The sequence below is a fragment of the Pezoporus flaviventris genome, unplaced genomic scaffold (assembly GCF_033815535.1).
Source record: "Pezoporus flaviventris isolate CSIRO_AGI_PZ_B2104156 unplaced genomic scaffold, CSIRO_AGI_Pfla_v1 ptg000083l, whole genome shotgun sequence".
Lineage (NCBI taxonomy): Eukaryota > Metazoa > Chordata > Aves > Psittaciformes > Psittacidae > Pezoporus > Pezoporus flaviventris.
The window spans coordinates 13,500,324-13,519,870 of NW_026892631.1; the positions used below are offsets into that span (position 1 = coordinate 13,500,324).

A 19,547-nucleotide genomic window follows, 5' to 3' on the forward strand; every position below is an offset into this window, starting at 1 on the left:
TGCTCATCGTGCAGCAGATGAGTTTGCACACATGAGGCTAACACTGCTGCAGCCCTAAGAGGGGGGATGTGTAGCTTACGTATGTACACATACATACATGTGTGTGGCAGAGGCTCAGAAACAGTTCTGAATTCTTTCATTCAATTAGTCTTTATTTCTTGTTAAGAGCAGAGCTGCTAACACCACATCTCTGTGAGAATTTGCACAGCATCTGAGACCTGGAGCCGTTGCTGTGGACAGCTAATGCACTTCTGCCTAGTCACACACTGAGTGCAACCTGGGTTTCTTTGCAGTACTGCCCTGCACCCTGTCTTGTGTTTGTAGGTACTTCATACAACAGCGAAGGAGGCCTCTGTGGTCTCTGTCACTGCAGGAAGGGATCACACCTGAAGAAATCACTGTCAGACAGTTTGGATTTTTCCCATTTTATTCCTTCAGAGCAGATGGGATTTGACTAGCCGGAAAACAAACTATAACCTGCATCCCTCAGAGCTCGTGTAGGAATCTGAGACCAGCAAGAGATGCACTATGCAGTTTCCAGTGTCCTTTCTTCTTCCCTCATATTTAGGGATCCTCTTCCCACCCCTTCTCCCTCCCTTTAATTAAAGCCAGAATGTAGTTTTAAGTAAAGCACGGCATGCCTGGATGGTTCTACCTTCTCTGATTATCCAAGAGGGATGGAGAGTCACTGCACACCCATGACGACATGCCCATTTGCACCCCATGACAGCTCTCTAACTTGTAGCTACAAGCAGACTGTCCTCCATGAGGTTTTAGGAATAGGCAAGGATCTGTTGGAGCAGAAGCATGGTAGCCCCTGTTCTCCTGAGCTGGCACATGACCTGATGCCAAACATCCCCTCTGAAGCAAGGGGGCTCTGCTGTACTAGCCCATCAGATCGCGTCTACCGAAACGAATAAGCTGCGCATAGCTGCTGGGTACACAGCACTCGTGAGCTGCCTGATCCTGCATACATCCTAATATAATATAACCCCAATATACTCCTGCCCCCTTGCATGTCCTGATAGAATGGACCAACAGATTTTTCCTGTCAACAGCTAAATTATGCCACAAGCACACAAGGCCAGTGTTGCTACGACACTCATGCATCTGTTGAAGCCTCAGTATGAAATTACAGGGAGATAGATCTGGTGAGCTGACATTTAGGAGCAGAGATTGCTTCAGGCTGCTGCATGATGCTCCCTTCCAAACTTCCCAACTTCCTCTCCCAAACCCCTCCAGCTCCAAGCACTTCTGTTGAGGATGAAACACTGTTCCAGCACAGCCACTTGCAATTTACTGCACCCTCTTGCTTTGGGACTTCAGCAGGTGGACAAGGGGACACAATAAGGCTTCAGACTTGCCAGACAGATTGACACCACCCTATATGCTCTGTACTCATCCTGCCTGATGACCACCCCTAGCAGGGTAGCACCAGCTGTGGGCCAAGAGCACATGGACTGTTGCATAGCTCAGTCAACGAGCTGCCATTTGACTACACACCAGTCTCATCGACAGGCACCTACTCCTTACTGCATTGCCACCCATGTCCTGCTACATACCCCGTCTGCCTTGTAGCTGCATTTCCAGGCTTTCCAGTTCACCATTCCAGTTCATGTCTTTTTCACAGGGAGATTTCTCCCAGCAGGCCCGTGTGATTTGATTGTTGACAAACCCCAGGCTGTAATAACAGCTTGTCATCAGCGGGTGAAGCCTCTCAAACGAATGTGTTACACAGCCCCTGCCAGCTCCTGTTAGAGCAAAACACTTCTCTCCCCCTCCCCTGCAAGCTCTGAAAAGCTGTAATTACAGCGTACGAGACCCACAAAGAAACAACGCACAATGCTGATAAGCATGGCCATTCTTTAGCTAGGATTTCAGCCCAATGCCTAGCAAGCCTGGAAAGCCTTTCCTCTTGTGTGTGTAACACAAAGGCCGCTCCCTGCAACTCGGTTCTGGGAAATCTATCACGATGTGGAAGAAAATACCTGATTTCCCCTCCTGTATTTCCCACCCTGTGTCAACCGCTGTATGTGTTGGTACATGCCATCCAGCTCAGCCCTGATGGGGGAATGCTGTTTCTTCTTCAGGTGTCAGAGACTTCCCACTGCAGAAAGCAGCAGTTTTGGAAAGGAAAGGGTTTTATCACCAGGAGGGAGCTCCTCACAGCAGCACACTCCTCTGCAGCACCCCTCCCACTGGGGCAAAAGGCACAATGAGCCTTCAGGCCACCCACACCACTGCACAGAAGCATTATTTTAACATCAGGAACCCAGTTCTTCTCCCTGGCACAGCTTTTCTAACACAGAAGAGCCTCTGGGCTCTGCTTAGAGGCTCAAAAGCTCCTTCACTCCCCTTTTGCTTCAGAGTGTACTGGCCAGGCCTGTGAGGGGCTGTGCAGGACCCACAGGGCTGTAACACAGTCACAAAGCACGTGCTGCAGGAGCTCTCACCCGCTCAGAGATGCTGCAATGCCTTCTGCCCAAGCAGAGGTGAAGGTCTTGTGTGTGGGGCCCGCTCTCAGTCTCCTGTTCCCCACGTCATCTCATAACTGGGTGCTGGAACTTGTACTGTGTTATTTTAGAATAGCATATAATTCACCCTAGGTACAGAGCAGCACAGCGGAACCACCAAGCAGGTGAGGGGCTGAAGCTACTGCAAGGCCACCAGCACTTCACTTGTCTTCCTGCTCTGGAAAAGCAAAGCTACCAAGGAGGAATCAGCCACTGCAGCAGCAATCATGAAAGCAGCCCAACGGGTGATCCTCCAAAGCCCAGCGAGACTCACTCTGCCCTCCCGACATACATGACACACTTCAGCAACTGCAGAAGCACTACCAGAAACCCAAAGACAAAACCATCCCTCAAAGCACATCCAGGAGATGAAGAAGCCAGGAGCAGCCGAGCCTATTACAACTATAATTATCCACGCACTAAACAAGGAGCTCTCAGTGAAGCCCAAGGTGCGGCAGCATGGACCGAGTGTGAATTCATGCGTAAAAATAAAAGGCTGCTGTAAAATGCCAAAGTATCTTGAAGTTATCTTTAGAAGATGAGTCTAATGTCTTTGTTGGCTGCTTGAAAATAAATAAACAAGTGCTGAGACACTCGTCTGGGAGCCTATTTAAAAAGCAACGATCATAAATACGTGACTAATCTGTGTTATGTATAGGCTTGCACAGCTGTCAGCTTCCTGGCTTGAAGCTGAACAGCTAAAACTTGACTCTTCCACGTCTAAGGTATGGGAGTCAGAATTGCCAGTGGCTGTAAAAGGCCTGTGATCTGGAAGCACAGTTTTATCCATTTAGAGGTAGTGCTTGCAGTTGGTCCCTCCTTCCCCACACAGTTAAACCACTAGCTGTGGCACATGAGGGAAGTGGTCGCGGGTATTTTAAGCTGGTTAAAACCAAAGAACACAATGTAAGTGATGTTTGTGCTTTGGCAAGAAGAGCAAAGATCTACTTTTTCACTATTCCTGTGTCAGATAGTCCACAGTGAAAACCGCTCCATCAGAACAGCGCTGTACAAAGGCTCATCACAGAGAATCCCTGTTTCTGTCTCAGGGACCATGACAGCCGGGCACCACACCACCATTAGCAGGTCCATCCTCCTGTTTCTCATACCTTTGTCTGAACACCCTTAGATGTGATCAAACTGCTTTCCCTCCTGTACAGGTCCCCCAGGCTACATTCATTTCTCCAGGAATTATACAGTAAAAGGCTGAAGAAGGCAAACCCCACACTTGCACTTTCCCAGCCATCCAACCCCTGTAGAACTGAACCAAGCAAAGGCCATCGGGGCCTCCACAGACACCACAGAGAGAGGCCGCTGGGGAGCAGTAAGCACAGCAACGCCAGAACAAAGAATCATGAACTGGTTTGGGTTGGAAAGGAGCTTAAGATCATCCAGTTCCAACTCCCTGCCATGGCCAAGGACACCTGCCACTAGAGCAGGTTGCTCCAAGGCCCATCCAACATGGCCTTGAACACTGCCAGGGATGGGGCAGCCACAGCGCCTCAGCACCCTCACAGGGAAAAGCTTCTGCCTTAGATCTAACCTGAACTTGCCCTGTTTCAGTTTGAACCCATCACCCCTTGTCCTATCTATATATATCTATAGTCCCTGATGAAGAGTCCCTCTCCACCATCCTTGTAGGCCCCTTGTAGACACTGGAAGCTGCTCTGAGGTCTCCACGCAGCTTCTCTTGTCCAGGCCGAACAGCCCCAATTTCTCTCACCAGCAGCATCAGCAGCTTCTGGAGCCTCCCTGGTGACCAAGACATCAGCCACGTGCCAGTGAGCACAATCAGGTTTTGTACAGCAAAATAACAGGCCATGACCCTCCATTCCTGCCCGTCAGTGATGGCAGAGGGATACTCACGACTTGTCTCTCCTGCAGGCCCGTCTCTGAGGGCTCGCTTGCCTTCGGCGCGGGGACAACGACTTACCCCGTGATCTCTCTTTCATTGGAGAATGGGCACTTGAGGGTTTCAGGATCTGCAAGAGATGGGGGAGGGAAGGAAGAAGCGTTCGATAAAGGCCACGATTCACTGAAAATAAAAAATAAATATAAAGGGCCTCATACAGTGGCAGGCGGGGATGGCACACAAAGAGCCTTCAGTCCCTCGGGCTCTGTCAAACCCTGCCCAGGTCGAGAGGAACCCAAAGCTGTTATCATGTGATAGCTGTTCAGAGGCCCCCTGCAAAAATCAGTCGGTGTCACCAGTTCGGTTTCCAGCTAAATACCGAATAAAAAGCTCTCAAACACAGCTTTCTTCAGAGCTGGAGACCGCAAGGGATAAGAAAATTGGCTTCGAGTCTCAGCTGAAGAGAACTCATGCAGCTAAATCACCCTCTCCAGCTTTCCTCTCCACACACAGAGGTGATCGGCTCCCAGGCTGGCAGCTGAGCTCTCTGCAGCAGTGAGACTTTTCACTACGTCTGCAACTCGCCTGCATCCCCCATACCCTGCAGCCTCAGAAGGCCATCAGCACCACGCTCGCCCTCCGCGCTGGTTTTAAGAGCTGATCCTCCAAAGTCAGCCCTTCACAATGGAAGCAGCTCGAATTCTGAATTAACTCAAGGGAAGAGTCAGATACAGGGTCTTCAAGCGTTCAGGGTTGTGGTCCTAGTCCTGAGGCGCTTACAAGGACTGGGCCCAGTGCCACAGCTTAGCACACACTATCAAAAGCAAGTACTAAGTTCAGCAGGTCATCTGCCCACATGGACTTCTTCAACTTGAGCCTGCTTCAGCTCTTTGCTCTCTAGATGGCATTAAAAGTACATGGAAAAGGAAAAACCCCTCCTTCATTATGTCTGTAATCAAGCACATGTGCTTAAGGTGACAGCCTGGTACAAGCTGGCCCTCAGGAGAGGTGGCAGCAGGACGTAGGGACGATGCCACTGGTGATGCTCACCACAAGGTCAGGGTGAGGGGGCCCGAGCCAGAAAGGCAGAGGGCTGCTACGTCAGAGCCATTCCTGAGGAGGGCAGGGGCCGGGAACCCGGAATAGCTTGGACACGATGCCACATATCTCTCCAGGAGAGCCAGCCCCATACTTAGCAACACACCTGCTCTGCTCCTGCTGCCAGCAGCAGGCTGGAAAGGCACCAAATCCCCTTCACTACGGCCACAACCAGCTCCTCATCCATGCCAGCATGGTCAGGGACACCCCTCATCTCAAGGACAGCCAACCCCTCTGGCAGCCTGCCCTGTGTCCCTGTCATTTCCCTCTGGGCTCTTCAGTCTGAGCAACCAGCCTGCGAGGGACTCTCTTTCCTCGCCATTCCCACGTAATCTGCTTTGTGATTTAACTGTGGTGGTGGACATCAGGCAGGGCAGCCCATCAGCATGCCCTGCAAGGAGAAGCAACCACCAACACGCCTGTGCCACAGCACCCCTTGCAGCTCAGGTGTAAAGAGCAGAGATCCCTACCTGAAACCAGGCCACCCATCCCAGCAGCCCCAGCCACGGTTCTGGAGTCAGTGAGAAAAGCAAGCTGGGAAACACCTTGATGGCCAGGGACAACAATGGCTTCAAGTGTGTCCCAGGCTGAAGGGGAGAACCTTGAACTAACAAATACCTATAGGAGCTTGAGAACTAATGGGAGAATCACTAAGGCCACTCCAAGGATGCTGAGAGGGACTGTTCTTCAGGGACTGCAGCAATAGGAAAGGAGTGATGGACAGAGCCCTGGAGCAACCTGCTCTAGTGTGAGGCATCCTGCCCATGGCAGGGGGTTGGAACTGGATGATCTTAAGGTCCTTTCCAACCCAAACCATTCTGGGGTTCTACAAGACAGATCTAAGCAAACCCACAGCCCACCTGATACCACCTTTATCTCAGGGTGTGGTCAGCCTGCTGACATGGAGCAAAACCAACCTGTGCAGGCTGGGACAAGGTGTGCAGACCTACCTTCATCCTCATATCCCTGGCAAACTTCTCCAGCTCCTTCCTGACTTCAGTGCGCATCATTTTGGACACGTTGAGGACGAGCTGTTTCCACTCGATGGGCTGGAAGCTGTGCGGCTCATGCGGGACGTATAACCCGATTTTCACCTTTTTGACCGAATGCAAGTACTTTTTATAGGAGTCTTCAAAGTCAAAGATGAGGTCGCTCAGAGTCCGGTAAGTCAGAGGTTTGTCCATCAGGTCTGATCGCCTGCTCATGCCCAGCGAGCCGTACCGGCCGTTGCAGTAAATCCCGAGCACCACGTGATGAAAATAGTTCCCTGAGAAGTGGGTTTTAAAGCTGATGGGGAATCGTTCCACAGAGGGCTGCCCGTTGGTTAAGTAGCTGGTGTGCGCTGCGTCAAGGCAACAACAGGAAGGAGCACGCACAGTTACACCTCTAGACATCTTTAGCAGCTTTTATTTAAGTGCCAGGGCAAAAGCTTTCTTGCAGACACAATTTTATCGTTACTGTGCCCTAGAAACAGCCAATGCTGCCCAAACCCTGCTTGGAGAATAAGATGCAATGGTTCAGGCAGGGAAAGGACTGACTCTTAACCATGCATGGAGGGGAAAAGCAAAAAATGCAAGTGTTGGGGTCAGCAAGGCAGGAGAGAGACCACCCTCCCCATCTCTGTGGGAACTCCCCCATTTGATGCCAACATCAAAATCCCATGGCCCCAGAAGGGAAGAGCGTTGCCTTTCATTTCATGCTGGAGCTTGGTACGAGTCACCTTATTTTCCCACATCTTCAACCAGCACAAAGACTGAATGTATTCCTATCCAGGGCGAGTCAGCCTTCCCGTCGTTAACAGGTCCTCAGCATGGCCACTCCTCATGCAAGGATGTTTTTGTATGTTGCCCTTGTAACGTCGTGCTGAGATGAACAAAGTGAAGCTCCCAGGCAGATCATTCATTACATAAGCACACAGGCATGGTCAGGACCAAGCACTTTTAGAGAGCGAATCACTGCCTGGCCTTTCCAAACGCACCACGTGCAGAGGCCAGGGCCAAGCTCCATAACAGTGCGGTAGGTGACCTCAGCGGGGAGCTACACGCAGGCCCAGGGCATCTCCTTAGGAAGCTGCTGGCCTGTGCCAGGGGGAGGGAAACCTCAAGCAGGGGGGTTTAAAGGCATCGGTGCTTACGCTGCATGCGGCTCCCTGATGCTAATCCCCGGACAGCTGAAGTCCATCCCGGCTCCATGTGCTGGCACCAGCCCCTGGGATAGCGGGTGTCCTCTCCCTGCAGCCAAGGGGATGGAGGAGGGATGCTCCAGCCTGGGGTTACTTCTGCCTGACGGTATCTGCTTTAACCCCGGAGGCAGACACGGTCAAGGCAGGCGGTCAGGGTGGTGCCACTATGAAATACACTGGCTGGAGGGGCAGCACTGCCCGCATAGCATCAGAGAATGGCTTGTGTTGGAAAGGACGTTAAGGTCTAGTTCCAACTCCTTGCCCTGGGCAGGGACACCTCACACTATACCATGTCACCAAGATCCCTGAAGAACAGAGCGGGGTCAGTTCCTGCTGGAGCTGCAGGAACCAGCACAGACAAGGGTCCTGCTCTGAGGACCATCCCCTCCTCCCCCTACCCTGTGCTCAAAAAGATGGTCTTTAACAGCAGCAGAGCAAGAGCCACCGCACAGCTCAGGTGCCCTGGGATGTTAGTGCAGCCAGCCTTCCCCTCTGCCTCCACAGCACGGCTGCCTGGCAGCTGCTGCGAAGCTAAGAACACAAAAAGCCTTTGCACCAATACCCTAAAGCACAACTTGAGCTTGGTTCTAGTCCTGCCCAGCTTGACACCCCACCTCACCAGCAGTGCAGCTCCCCGGGATGCTGACCCACCACCCACACCCCCCAGTTCACCTCTTCTCTCTACAGGGATGCAGGAAAAGCAGTCAGCGGCTCTCATCTGTCTCCAACACATTTTCACCCACCTCACACTTGCCGAATTTCACATACTCAAACTCTGGCCCTCCAGGTGAACACAAAAAGCAACTATAAAGAGATTCATGAGCTGCCCAGACTCTGAGGTCAAAGGAGCTAAACCTCTGCACAAAAAAAAAAACCCAAAAGTGCAAGATAAAAACAGTCTCTCAGAACAGCCACAGGGAAGCTTTTCAGCTCAACGTCAAACACATTTCATTGTGCTCAGTGCTACATGTCATCAGCTTTAGCAGCCAGGAGAAAATGTATTAGAGGATATAGGAATGGACAACACCATGAACCCAGCCCCTGCTGCACTTCACCATCTAAGCAAGTCTTGCCCTAAGCAAGTCTGGACAAGCGTGAAGAGCAGAGTGCAGACCTCCACACATGCACACAGCTCCTCGCCCAGCCACGGCCACATGTGCCCACCTCTGTCCAGCTGCTGCCCCACCACATCAAACACAAACACCCTGCAGCAACTGTCAAACCTCACCCTGATACAGAATCACTGGTTATGGTTGGAAAGGACCTTAAAGCTCATCCAGTTCCAACCCCCTCCCCACGGGCAGGGACACCTTCCACTAGAGCAGCTTGCTCCAAGGCCCTGTGTCCAACCTGGCCTTGAACACTGCCAAGGATGGGGCAGCCACAGCTTCTCTGGGCACCCTGTGCCAGCACCTCAGCACCCTCACAGGGAAGAGCTTCTGCCTTAGATCTAACCTGAACTTCCCCTGTTTCAGTTTGAACCCATCACCCCTTGTCCTATTGCTGCAGTCCCTGATGAAGAGTCCCTCTCCAGCATCCTTGTAGCCCCCTTCAGACACTGGAAGCTGCTCTGAGGTCTCCACACAGCTTCTCTTCTCCAGGCTGAACAGCCCCAGCGTTCTCAGCCTGTCTTCATACAGGGGGTCTATATCAACTACACTGACAGAGAAGTAGCTCTGTTGCCCTCGTGGTCTTGCTGGGTTACTGCTGCATTAGGACTAGCTTCCCCAGGAAAAACCCACCAGTGGAAAGATTATAAATACACTGCAGGGTCAGAACGGGGCCCACGATCACCCTATTTGAAAGGTCACCCTGCTCCAGGGCTTAAAAGGACCATCCCTCATACATCAAAGTCATGATACAATAATTTGTGCCCTATAGGCAGCTTCTTGCAGAAGCCCATTGTATTTATCATTCTGTGTAACTGAAAAAGCAGTATCTTTTATTAACACCTATGAAGCTTTCAAACATCACCACTATTTTTCTCCCTCATTATGAAAGGGTTTTCTCTCTGCTCCCTGAGTGCCTTTCTATTAAGTCCACACACAAAGCTTTGGTGGCCACCTGCCACACATACACGCATCTGCCACGAGGTCTCGGAGAAGTTGCAATTTAATCTCATTAAATACTAAGTAGGAGTAAAAGAATCTTTTGAGGGCAGAAATTGCCCAATATCAAATAACCCAGCAACAACCGCTGTGGAAATTAACCTTTAGGTATAGGTTGCTTCTGCTGAGTGACTAGTTAATGAGAGTCCCCACCCGAGATGAAATACACAGCAAATGGGCTGGAAAGGCATGTCAGATCTTCCTCTCTATCCATGCATCATTATTATTTCTTCTCCTTTCTGCTCTGCCCAAGGAGAGCTGTATTGTGGCAAACAAAAGGCAACGACACAGCAACGCCGCAGCTGTAATCACCCTTCTGAGCTGGGACTCTGACTGCAGGATGGAGAGTCAGGGAGTAAATTACATGCCACAATAGAGAAGCAGCGCAGAGCAGGAGAGGGCAAAAGCAGCTGCAAACAAAAGCTCGGTGGCCTCCTGATCCTGGGTCTTCGTGTACATCAAAGCAGCAGAAAAACAGCACTGAGAGATGCTGATCACCTTGGAGATCACACAAGAGGGACACCAACCTTCTGGCTGGCCACCTCTTGCCTTGGTATCCCTCCTCTTCCCCCATGTCCAGGAAACACACAAGGACAATACCTGGAGCTCCCCCAGGGTCTCCCAGGAATGGGCTGTACAGCATGTCCCCATCCCTTGCAGGTTCTAAACCCTGCTTTTCTGCAGCCTCATATTAGCCCTTCAACCTCAATTTCTCTCACCCCACAGAGACACTAACACATGCCAACCAGGGATGTGTGTATTAGGCAATGAATTCTGCCCTCTTAACCCCAGGAGACTGATTCTGAAAGTGACAGGTTCAGGTCAAAGGAGTGTGAGAACTGGGCCCAAAACATACAACATGCTGAGGGGTAGCAGGCCATTGGGTGAACCAGCATGGCTCTGTTAACAAGAAGGCTTTCTTGAGCACACCAGTACTGCTGACAGCCTGCAGAAAGGGACATACTTCCCACTGCCAGCATGCAGATCCTACAGACCTACAAGTCAATACAAGCATCCTCTGAGCCACAGGTTGAACTTCTCACAGTTGCCTTCAGCACCCAGGCCCATGCACAGCCTAGTTTGGATACCTGGGAGACATTCAGATCCCAGATGCAAATAGAAGCAAGACTTGGAGATCTAAATCTGATCTAAGGCAGAAGCTCTTCCCTGTGAGGGTGCTGAGGCGCTGGCACAGGGTGCCCAGAGAAGCTGTGGCTGCCCCATCCCTGGCAGTGTTCAAGGCCAGGTTGGACACAGGGGCTCGGAGCAACCTGCTCGAGTGGAAGGTGTCCCTGTCCATGGCAGAGGGCTGGAAGATCTTGAGGTACTTTCAAATTCAAACCCTTCTGTGGGTCTGTGATCTGGATGGGTTTTCTTTAAACCTGAGCATTCACACGATGACTCAATCAATGCCCTTCTGTGGTGTGGGGTTGGGGGCTTTTAATTCCCCATCTCCTGGTGAGCTCTAAAATCAAAAGGATCCCACAAAGAAGTCTCAGCATCTTCCTCCCACAGTGCATCTTTCCCTACACAGGTGCCCCCACTGCAGAGCACAGAGCAGTTCCCAGTCAGAAGAGAGACTTGAAGCCCTTCACCTTGTTTATTTGCCAGCAGCAACTTTTAGAACAAGTGCTCTCTCCTGCCTTTGTTTTCTCTTATTAATAAATAATAAATAATCAGAGCAGGATCTTTCCATGCAGCAGCTGTGTGGCTCCGGGCTCCAAACAGTTCTGGCACTAGGTCTGAGCAGCTGACAGCACCCACCAGCCAGCCTCTGGCTCCCTATGGCTAATGAGCTCAGGTAACTGGCCACCAGCAGCTTTCCCACCACCGCTAGGTACCGCAGCAGCTGAACCAAGAGGCAAGGGACACACTGCAAGGACCTCAGCCCATCTGTGTCTACACCAGTTCAGCAGTTTAGCTGGGGGAAAGAAACCTGGTGCCTTGGCCAAGCTGACAGGCAGCAAGGGCTGCGCTAGCATCGGTGAGGAGAGCCGTACCTGCAGCGCCAACAGGGACCCTCAGGGGCAGGGGACATGGGCAGACCCTCCTCCTCAGAGCCCCATAGGAGAAAAGCCCAAAGGTAAGACAGTGCAGCCAGGCCCTGCAGAGCTCACAGCAGCTTGAAACACACCAGCTCCTCCCAGCTACCAGAGGGGCTGTAGATATTCAGCAGGACCCTCCTTGCCAGTATTGCGGTTAGCGAGTGGCTCGAGCTGTGCACAAGCCTGCAGGAGGCAGAGGGGCACTGTGGGGACCATCAGTATCCTGCAATGACTGCAAGAAACTCTCCTCTACCGAAAACACTAGTGCTGAGCCAAGATGTGTGCCTGCTAGGCAGGAGGAGCAGGATGGGCCCAGGTCTCCAGCGCTGACAGACATCACCCTCTGATTAAATGCGCAGAAGTGATAGTGCGGAACCTATTATATAACTTCTCCCTCCTGCAGCACTTCTCTGCCTCATTTAATGATATTGTTGGACAGGGGGAGGTCTAATACGCTACACTACCTCATGTGAACTGGGAGAAGCATGCTGAAGGCAACAGGAGTGAGTTGTGCTCACCCGACAGAGACATGCTCTGTGAAACTCCCCAAGGATGGATGAACTGTGCCACTTCCCTCTCCCCCTCTGCTATTTTGCTCTCGCCATTTTAAGTAAGTGAATAGAGCATGGATAAAATTCCCTTGGCACATTTTGGTTTACTATTCCCTTTCCTGAGCACAAGACCTTTGGATCCTTGCTCAGAAAGAACGGGCTGAACGCACCATTACTCAGCTGATTTACAGCTGAACTGGGAAATGCCCTGGGGAAGACAGCAGGATTGCCTCGGGTCAGGCACTGACACTAGGCACACATCAAGGCTGTTCAGACAGCTACACAGAGCAGACTGCTGCAAAATAACACTGCAAGATCTGTACCAGCTTTCAGACAGGGTGCTGCAGGTATTTTAAGTCACTGCCCTATACAAATGCTGTATCTAGTGCAAGGCAATTATGCAAAACTTAATTCTGCACCAAGAGGGATTACAGAGGCATTCTATAAGAAGTCACTTAGTAAAAGGCAATTGCACGGAGCCAGCAAGCAGCTCAATTAAAATGACATCTCGCTAAGCTGCTCTGCACTAGTCAGCCTGTGAATGAAGGCTCACACCAAGGGTCTGCTCTAGCAGGCTGTGCTCTTTCCAGTATCCAAGCAACACAGCAAAGCCTGCCAGCACACAGATTACAAGCAGCACCTTATTCCCAGGAGGAGGGAACCAGAGGTTAACATATATGCACACAGGGATGCTCAGCTCAGGCGCATGTGAAGACATTGGTTTGACACTCAGGAGATGGTAAGCGCATCTCTCATCCGGCACTGCCTGAGCTTGGGAAGCAAGTCACAGTGCTGGCCTCACCGTGCCTTGCATCCAGAGGGCAGTGTTGAAGATCAGATTCTCACAGGCTGAGAAAAATCAGCAAACTTCCCCACAGGAAGTTACAAAGATGCCTTCCAAAAACCCACATGGGAACACCAGGATATTCTGCACAGGCTTCATATCAACCACTTCCAAAGCACACATCTTCAGAAGGCACGTCCAGTCACCACTGCTACACTCTGTGTACCCAAACCTCAAGTACAGTACTTAGGTTTTATACTGCATGGGTCTTTCACACATCTGTTACTGGACCAGCACCCCAGCAGACAGTCCCTGTTCTCACACAGGAGACAGCAAGTAGAAGGCATAGCAAGACAGACAGGGAAAGGTATGGGACAGGTTTAAGCCTTCTCAATTTACAAACCAAACAAACCACTTTTAGCCCCTAGAGAGAGATTCATCCAAATCCTGAAAGTCTGAAGAAACCCCAGATGACACCAAAGAGCATAAACCATAACTTTCAACTGCTGCTCTTCCCCTCAAAATGAAAATGAACAAAAGTCAGGTTTGAGGCAAGCTGAACAAATCCCTCTTTCCAAAGGAAGAGGAAACAGTCAAAACTTTCAGATCAGCAAGCATACTTTCACCTGTACACCACTAATCACCCTCTGCTCATGTGGTATGTGGAATAACCAGGCCATTGCTAGAAATACAGCACCAGAAGCTACACTGCATGCAGAGCAGCATCAACTCTACCCAGGGATTACTTCCCCCATATAGTTTGGGAAACAGCCCCAACACAAGTGTAAGCACCACACATCCACTGACACCATTTCTGTTTCTGGGAGCGCATTGATTTAAGTCTCTTGCTGAGGCAAGCCCCAGGATCCACATCCCTGTAGCTGCATGCAGACCCTGTCAGCCAAAGCCACCTTCCAGACTGAGACCTGAAGCTTATCCCTGGCGTACTGGGGAGCTGAGCACAGCTGCAAGCAGCACCCAGTGCACCCCACAGACCTCCTAGTGCAGCAGGGACTAATTCTGGCCCCAAGTCTCAGACAGGACACTCTTGCTTAGCCTATGTCCCCTTCCCACCGCACAGCAGCCACCCCTTCTCATGAACCTTCTCATGAACTCAGTCCCTGGCAGTGCTCAAGGCCAGGTTGGACAGAGCCTTGGGTGACATGGTCTGCTGTGAAGCATCCCTGCCCATGGCAGGGTTGGAACTGGATGATCTTAAGGTCCTTTCCAGCCCAAACCATTCAGTGATTCTATGACTGAATCCGCACTGGGCATTACCTGTGAGGCTCTGCCAGGTCTTTCACCCACGAGAGGGGGCAGCAGCACCAAGCAAAATGCCACAGGGACATGCCAGAAGCTGATTTGCTTTGGGGTTTATTTTGGGCTGGTTTTTGGTTTAAAACAAACTGAATCAGTTGTGGGACGACGTATCCAGCATATGATTATTCCTGTAACCCTGCCTTGCCCTTCTGTAGAGCTTTAGGATGATGGAGGTTGATTTATCAGTGACAGCACAAATGGGTCAGGAAGCAAGTCAGTCTCTAAATGAAAATATTGTTGGGATTTTTTCTGAGACTGAACAGGAAGCAAGCATTACGTTAAGGTAAAGCTTAAATGTTTAACTGCATGGCTTCAAACTAGAAGAGGATAGATTTAGGTTAGATCTAAGGCAGAAGTTCCTCCCTGTGAGGGTACTGAGGTGCTGGCACAGGGTGCCCAGAGAAGCTGTGGCTGCCCCATCCCTGGCAGTGCTCAAGGCCAGGTTGGACGAGGCTTGGAGTAACCTGCTCTAGTGGCAGGGGTTGGAACTGGAGGAGCTTTAAGGCCCTTTCCAACGCAAACCAGTCTGTGACAATACACATACACAAAGCACAGGGGTGAGAGACAAAAACTAACATGACTTTGCTGTGTAAACACTAGACAAACAGGACAGAACCTGTGTACCTCAGGTATTACCAAGCTCCAACAATAACCAGCAGCCATATACTAACAAACAAAATAGGGATTGTGTAGACAGATACTTATCTGGGCACCTTGGGTCAGATCCTGACATCACACAGATTACCAGGGCAGGAGGCTAGGTTGGCACAGGCAGAGCATGACACTTGTGGGCTGGGCATAGGACATCCAAGCTCCTACCTGTAAGCCCAGCCAATCGGGCCACTTGTTGATCAGTACCACAGCAGTTCCCTGAGCTGCTGGCACTCACCTTTGGCTTGCAACCATCTCAAACACCACCTGGGAAGGACATACATTAAACAGCACTGCAGTGGGAGAAGTCACAGGAGTATGAAAGGATACATCCCCAGGATAACTGCTTCAAGGCATTTGATAGGTAAAGACTCCCTGGTCATTTCTTTTGCTGTCTCCATTAACCTAGGACAGAAACAAAACCAGTTTTCAGACCTTCCAGTTAGAGCAGTTGGCAGGAAACAAAGGGTCCTCTGGTACACTGAGGGCCACAGAGATAAGAACACAGGTTCTTATTTCAGCAAGTGCAGGTGAACTTGATTCTCCTCTTCAGCAACTTGCCAGAGCCCTGTTGACTTCTGTAGGGTGACTGAAAAAAAAGAGATATTAAAAGAAAAGGGTGTTTGGCATCCCAGTGCCTTGTGGCCCCTGAAGATGGGTTGGAGGAATGCAGTCCCCTCTGCCTCTCCCAGCCACTCTGTGAGCATCACTGCAGACTGTAACACAAAGCCCTGCAGAGCTACTACACATGCCCAGGATCTTGCAAATTCACAAGGTTTAGTTACAATCCAGACTCAGCCTTCGGAGTAGAGTTACGTGACAGGGACAACACTGTGACAAGAAACAAGTACCTAATCTCAGCCCAGCTGAGAAAGCTGTCATGCCAGACTAACAACCGATCAGGTATCCCATCCCCTTCCACAGGGGCATCCTGTTCCCAAAATCCTGGGGAGTATAAAGAAATACTGGAAGGAGACTGAAAAACATTCAATCACACACACAAAAAAGCAGCTTAAAAATCCAAACAAAGGATGACTTCTATTCGGAAGTCTTCCTTAACTATATCTTTTCCCTGAGAAGAGCTTTGTGAACAGATCCCTACTCTAAGGAAACATCACATTAAATGATAAAAATATTCGTATTAGACAAAATGATGGAAATACGCATCCAAACCCATTAAGATCTGGTTTTCCCACTATCTAATTTCCCTACCTCATGCATTTTAAGCCTCACGCTGAGTGTAGATGGCAGTACAGCTTCCACTGCTATTACAGCCTGTCACAGCTATTCCGTGTCCCATTTTTCCAAGTTGGAAATTATCTTTTCATTTGTAAACACCTGCCTTTACACTCTGCCTGCAGCACAGGAGACAGATCAGTACTAGCCTGCATCCTCCACGCTCCCCACCAGCCACAGAAACCCCACCTCGGGAGCATGGAGCAGCACAAGAGAGGGTGCACAAGGGGGGCCCTTCATCCCCCACAGCAGCTCCTCAGTGCTGGTCACAGCAGTTGCCACTGCAAAGCCCCGTCTTCGTCCAGGGAAGTATCACGTGCACAAGTCCCTCTCCTGCATCCTTGCAGCCCCCTTCAGACACTGGAAGCTGCTCTGAGGTCTCCACGCAGCTTCTCTTCTCCAGGCTGAACAGCCCCAATGTTCTCAGCCTGTCTTCAATACAGGAGGTGCTCCAGCCCCTGATCATCCTCATGGCCTCCTCTGCAGTGCTCCAGCAGCTCCACATCATTCTTATGTTGGGGACACCAGAACTGCACACAGTGCTGCAAGCGGGGTCTCGCGAGAGCAGAGTAGAGGGGCAGGATCACCTCCTTCGATCTGCTGGTCACACTGCTTTTAATGCAGCTAAACTGAAACAGGGCAAGTTCAGGTTAGATCTAAGGCAGAAGCTCTTCCCTGTGAGGGTGCTGAGGACTGGCACAGGGTGCCCAGAGAAGCTGTGGCTGCCCCATCCCTGGCAGTGTTCAAGGCCAGGCTGGACACAGGGGCTTGGAGCAACCTGCTCGAGGGGAAGGTGTCCCTGCCCATGGCAGGGGCTGGAACTGAATGATCTTGAGGTCCTTTTCAACCCTAATTATTCTATGATGCATGGGAGGCATCCACAAACAAGACAATCCATTGAATTCCCTGATGCCATGATTATTAATGTGCATCAGAAGCTCACGTTGTAAAGCTATTTAGCTTTAAGATATTTATGTGATGGTAACCTTGGACCTGGTTGGCATGGTCCATGGGACCTCCTTGTACCTCCTCTACATCTTCTCCTCCACACTGGCCCTGCTGCCAGTCAGCCGGCAAACACAGTAACCACACTGGAGCTGCCTCATCACCATGTGCAGCATCAGGTCTCCTAACACTTGCTTGTATAAGCTCACCGCTGTCATGATTTCAGGGTGTTGTCAGCATGGAGATAACATTAATGGCTCCACAGCCAGGAAAGAAGTCTTCAAAGTAATGGGTCAGAATGACTGGTCAAATTACTACTGACTTACCTGTCACAGCAAAGGAGGCTGAGGGGGAGCCTTTAGCACTCTCTACAAGTACATGAAAGGAGGTGGTAGCAAGGTGAATGCCTCCTCTCCCAAGTAACAAACAGCAAGATGAGAGGAAATGGCCTCAAGTTGTGCCAGGGGCAGTTCAGACTGGATATAAGGAAAACTTCCTTCACTGAAAGGACTGTCAAGCACTGGAACAGGCTGCCTAGGGAAGTGGTTGAGTCACCATGCCTGGAGGCATTTAAAAGACAAGCAGATGTGGCACTTAGGGACACGGTTGGGTGGTGGAATTGACAGCGTTAGGTTTATGGTTGGACTCTCCGATTTTGAGGGTCGTTTCCAAAATGAGTGATTCTAAAATTCTATTGGAATACTGAATCATATTTAAGGCACGCAAGCCACATACAAGCTGGTTCTGAAGCAAAGCTCTCCAGGATGCTACATGGTTATTAAGACAGATTTAAATCTAACAGGAAAGGCATTTTGCTTGCTTAAAAATCACGCATGAGCACTGTGGCTGGCACTTCTGAGGCTAGCAGCAGCCCTCCCTTCCCTTCACACAGCATCCCAGGAGAGCCAGGCTCAGAAGGGATCCCAGGCAGCCTTCCTGTCCCACCTCCTGCTCAAAGCAGGCCCGGGAGCTGCAGCTCAGGGGCCACCCAGGACGTGGCAGCTCAGAGACAGCCATGGCCTCGGGACCGTGACAGTGATGAGGGTCTGTGCAAGAGGAGCGTCAGTGAGGAGGCAGCACCAGTGATCAGCAAACGGGCATCCACCTGCACCACAGGGCAGGTCATGCTCTCCCACAGCCATCCCAAAGGGCTGGGAACACTCTGCAAATGGTTTGCTTTTATTCTGTGTTTCCAGCACAGACCACAGGGTGACCCAGCTCAACAGCCACCAAGAGCTTTTATTCCACTTCTAACAAGCTTGAAATGAAGCATGGCTTTAAACCCCATGTTTGCATTGGAAGCAGAGCCTCTGGAGAATCCCCAGGCCACTGCTCTGCCCAAGGTAGCATAAGCCAAATCTAAATCACTCCTCACAGATAATTTTCCAACCTACTTTTAACCAGTTTCACAAAGGCTTGAGAACCCACCACTTAATCCATCCTATACTTAACCTTGCATCTAAGAAGGTCCCCTAACATTCAAACTAACTCATTCCTTTTTTGCTATTTAAATCAGAAGCTATTTCTGCTATCCACAGTGGGCTCCGAGACCATTTATTACCTGTGCTCTTGCAACACACACTTCTATCTGCAACAGGCTGGAATCTACTCTCTCCTCTGTAAACATGAGCTTCATTTTGTTTAATCCCTCCCTCTCTTACCCCAAATCTTCCCCCTCAGGGTCCTGGTTTTCAGCCCTTGGGCAATGTTTGTTCCTTTCCTTTTGAACTCTCACAACTGACCCTCATTTCGCAGTCCTCCAGCTAAGCCCACAACACCACAAACAGAGCAATTTCTTCTGAATCCAGCTTTCAGGATAACTTTGTGACCAACCCAGTGTGCTGCTCCCTGTTGACCCACACTGAGTATTTTGGGGGTTTGGGGTTTTGGGTTTTGTTGGTTGAGAATCTTTTTAAGATCAGCTCCTTCTTTGGAAAACTAGCCTTTCATTCTCCACTGAGTATTCCCACAGCTGGCTATTCCCTAAACCCCCCTCTGCATTTGCCCTTACTAATTTACCTGCTGTTTGTTCAAGCCCAGCTCTCTCCTACCCTCCAAGATCACTCTGAAACCCAATTCCACCTTGCAAAGCCTTGTCACCTTGCCCAGCCTGGACCACAAAGCCCATCTATTAGCAAACAGTACCACTGTCCGTACCATTAATGAAAAAACATTGACCTGGGACAGAGAATGCAGACCTCAACTGACAAACTCTGCTGGGCAAGAGTAAGCTCTTGCTTAAATACCACCTTCTAGGTGCTG

The 19,547-nt window shown here is 50.5% G+C and overlaps 1 protein-coding gene across 1 annotated transcript in view; it reads right to left on the reverse strand.

The window, feature by feature from the left end:
* The window catches only part of VASH2 (vasohibin 2), a 37,233-nt gene that overhangs the window by 4,042 nt on the left and 13,644 nt on the right, over positions 1-19,547 (reverse strand). The window contains exons 4-6 of the mRNA XM_061475456.1: positions 15,435-15,509; positions 6,414-6,795; positions 4,380-4,495 (exon numbers count right to left, since the gene is read on the reverse strand). Of these exons, the coding sequence (XP_061331440.1) occupies positions 4,380-4,495; positions 6,414-6,795; positions 15,435-15,509 (573 nt within the window). The remainder of the gene's footprint in view (positions 1-4,379; positions 4,496-6,413; positions 6,796-15,434; positions 15,510-19,547) is intronic.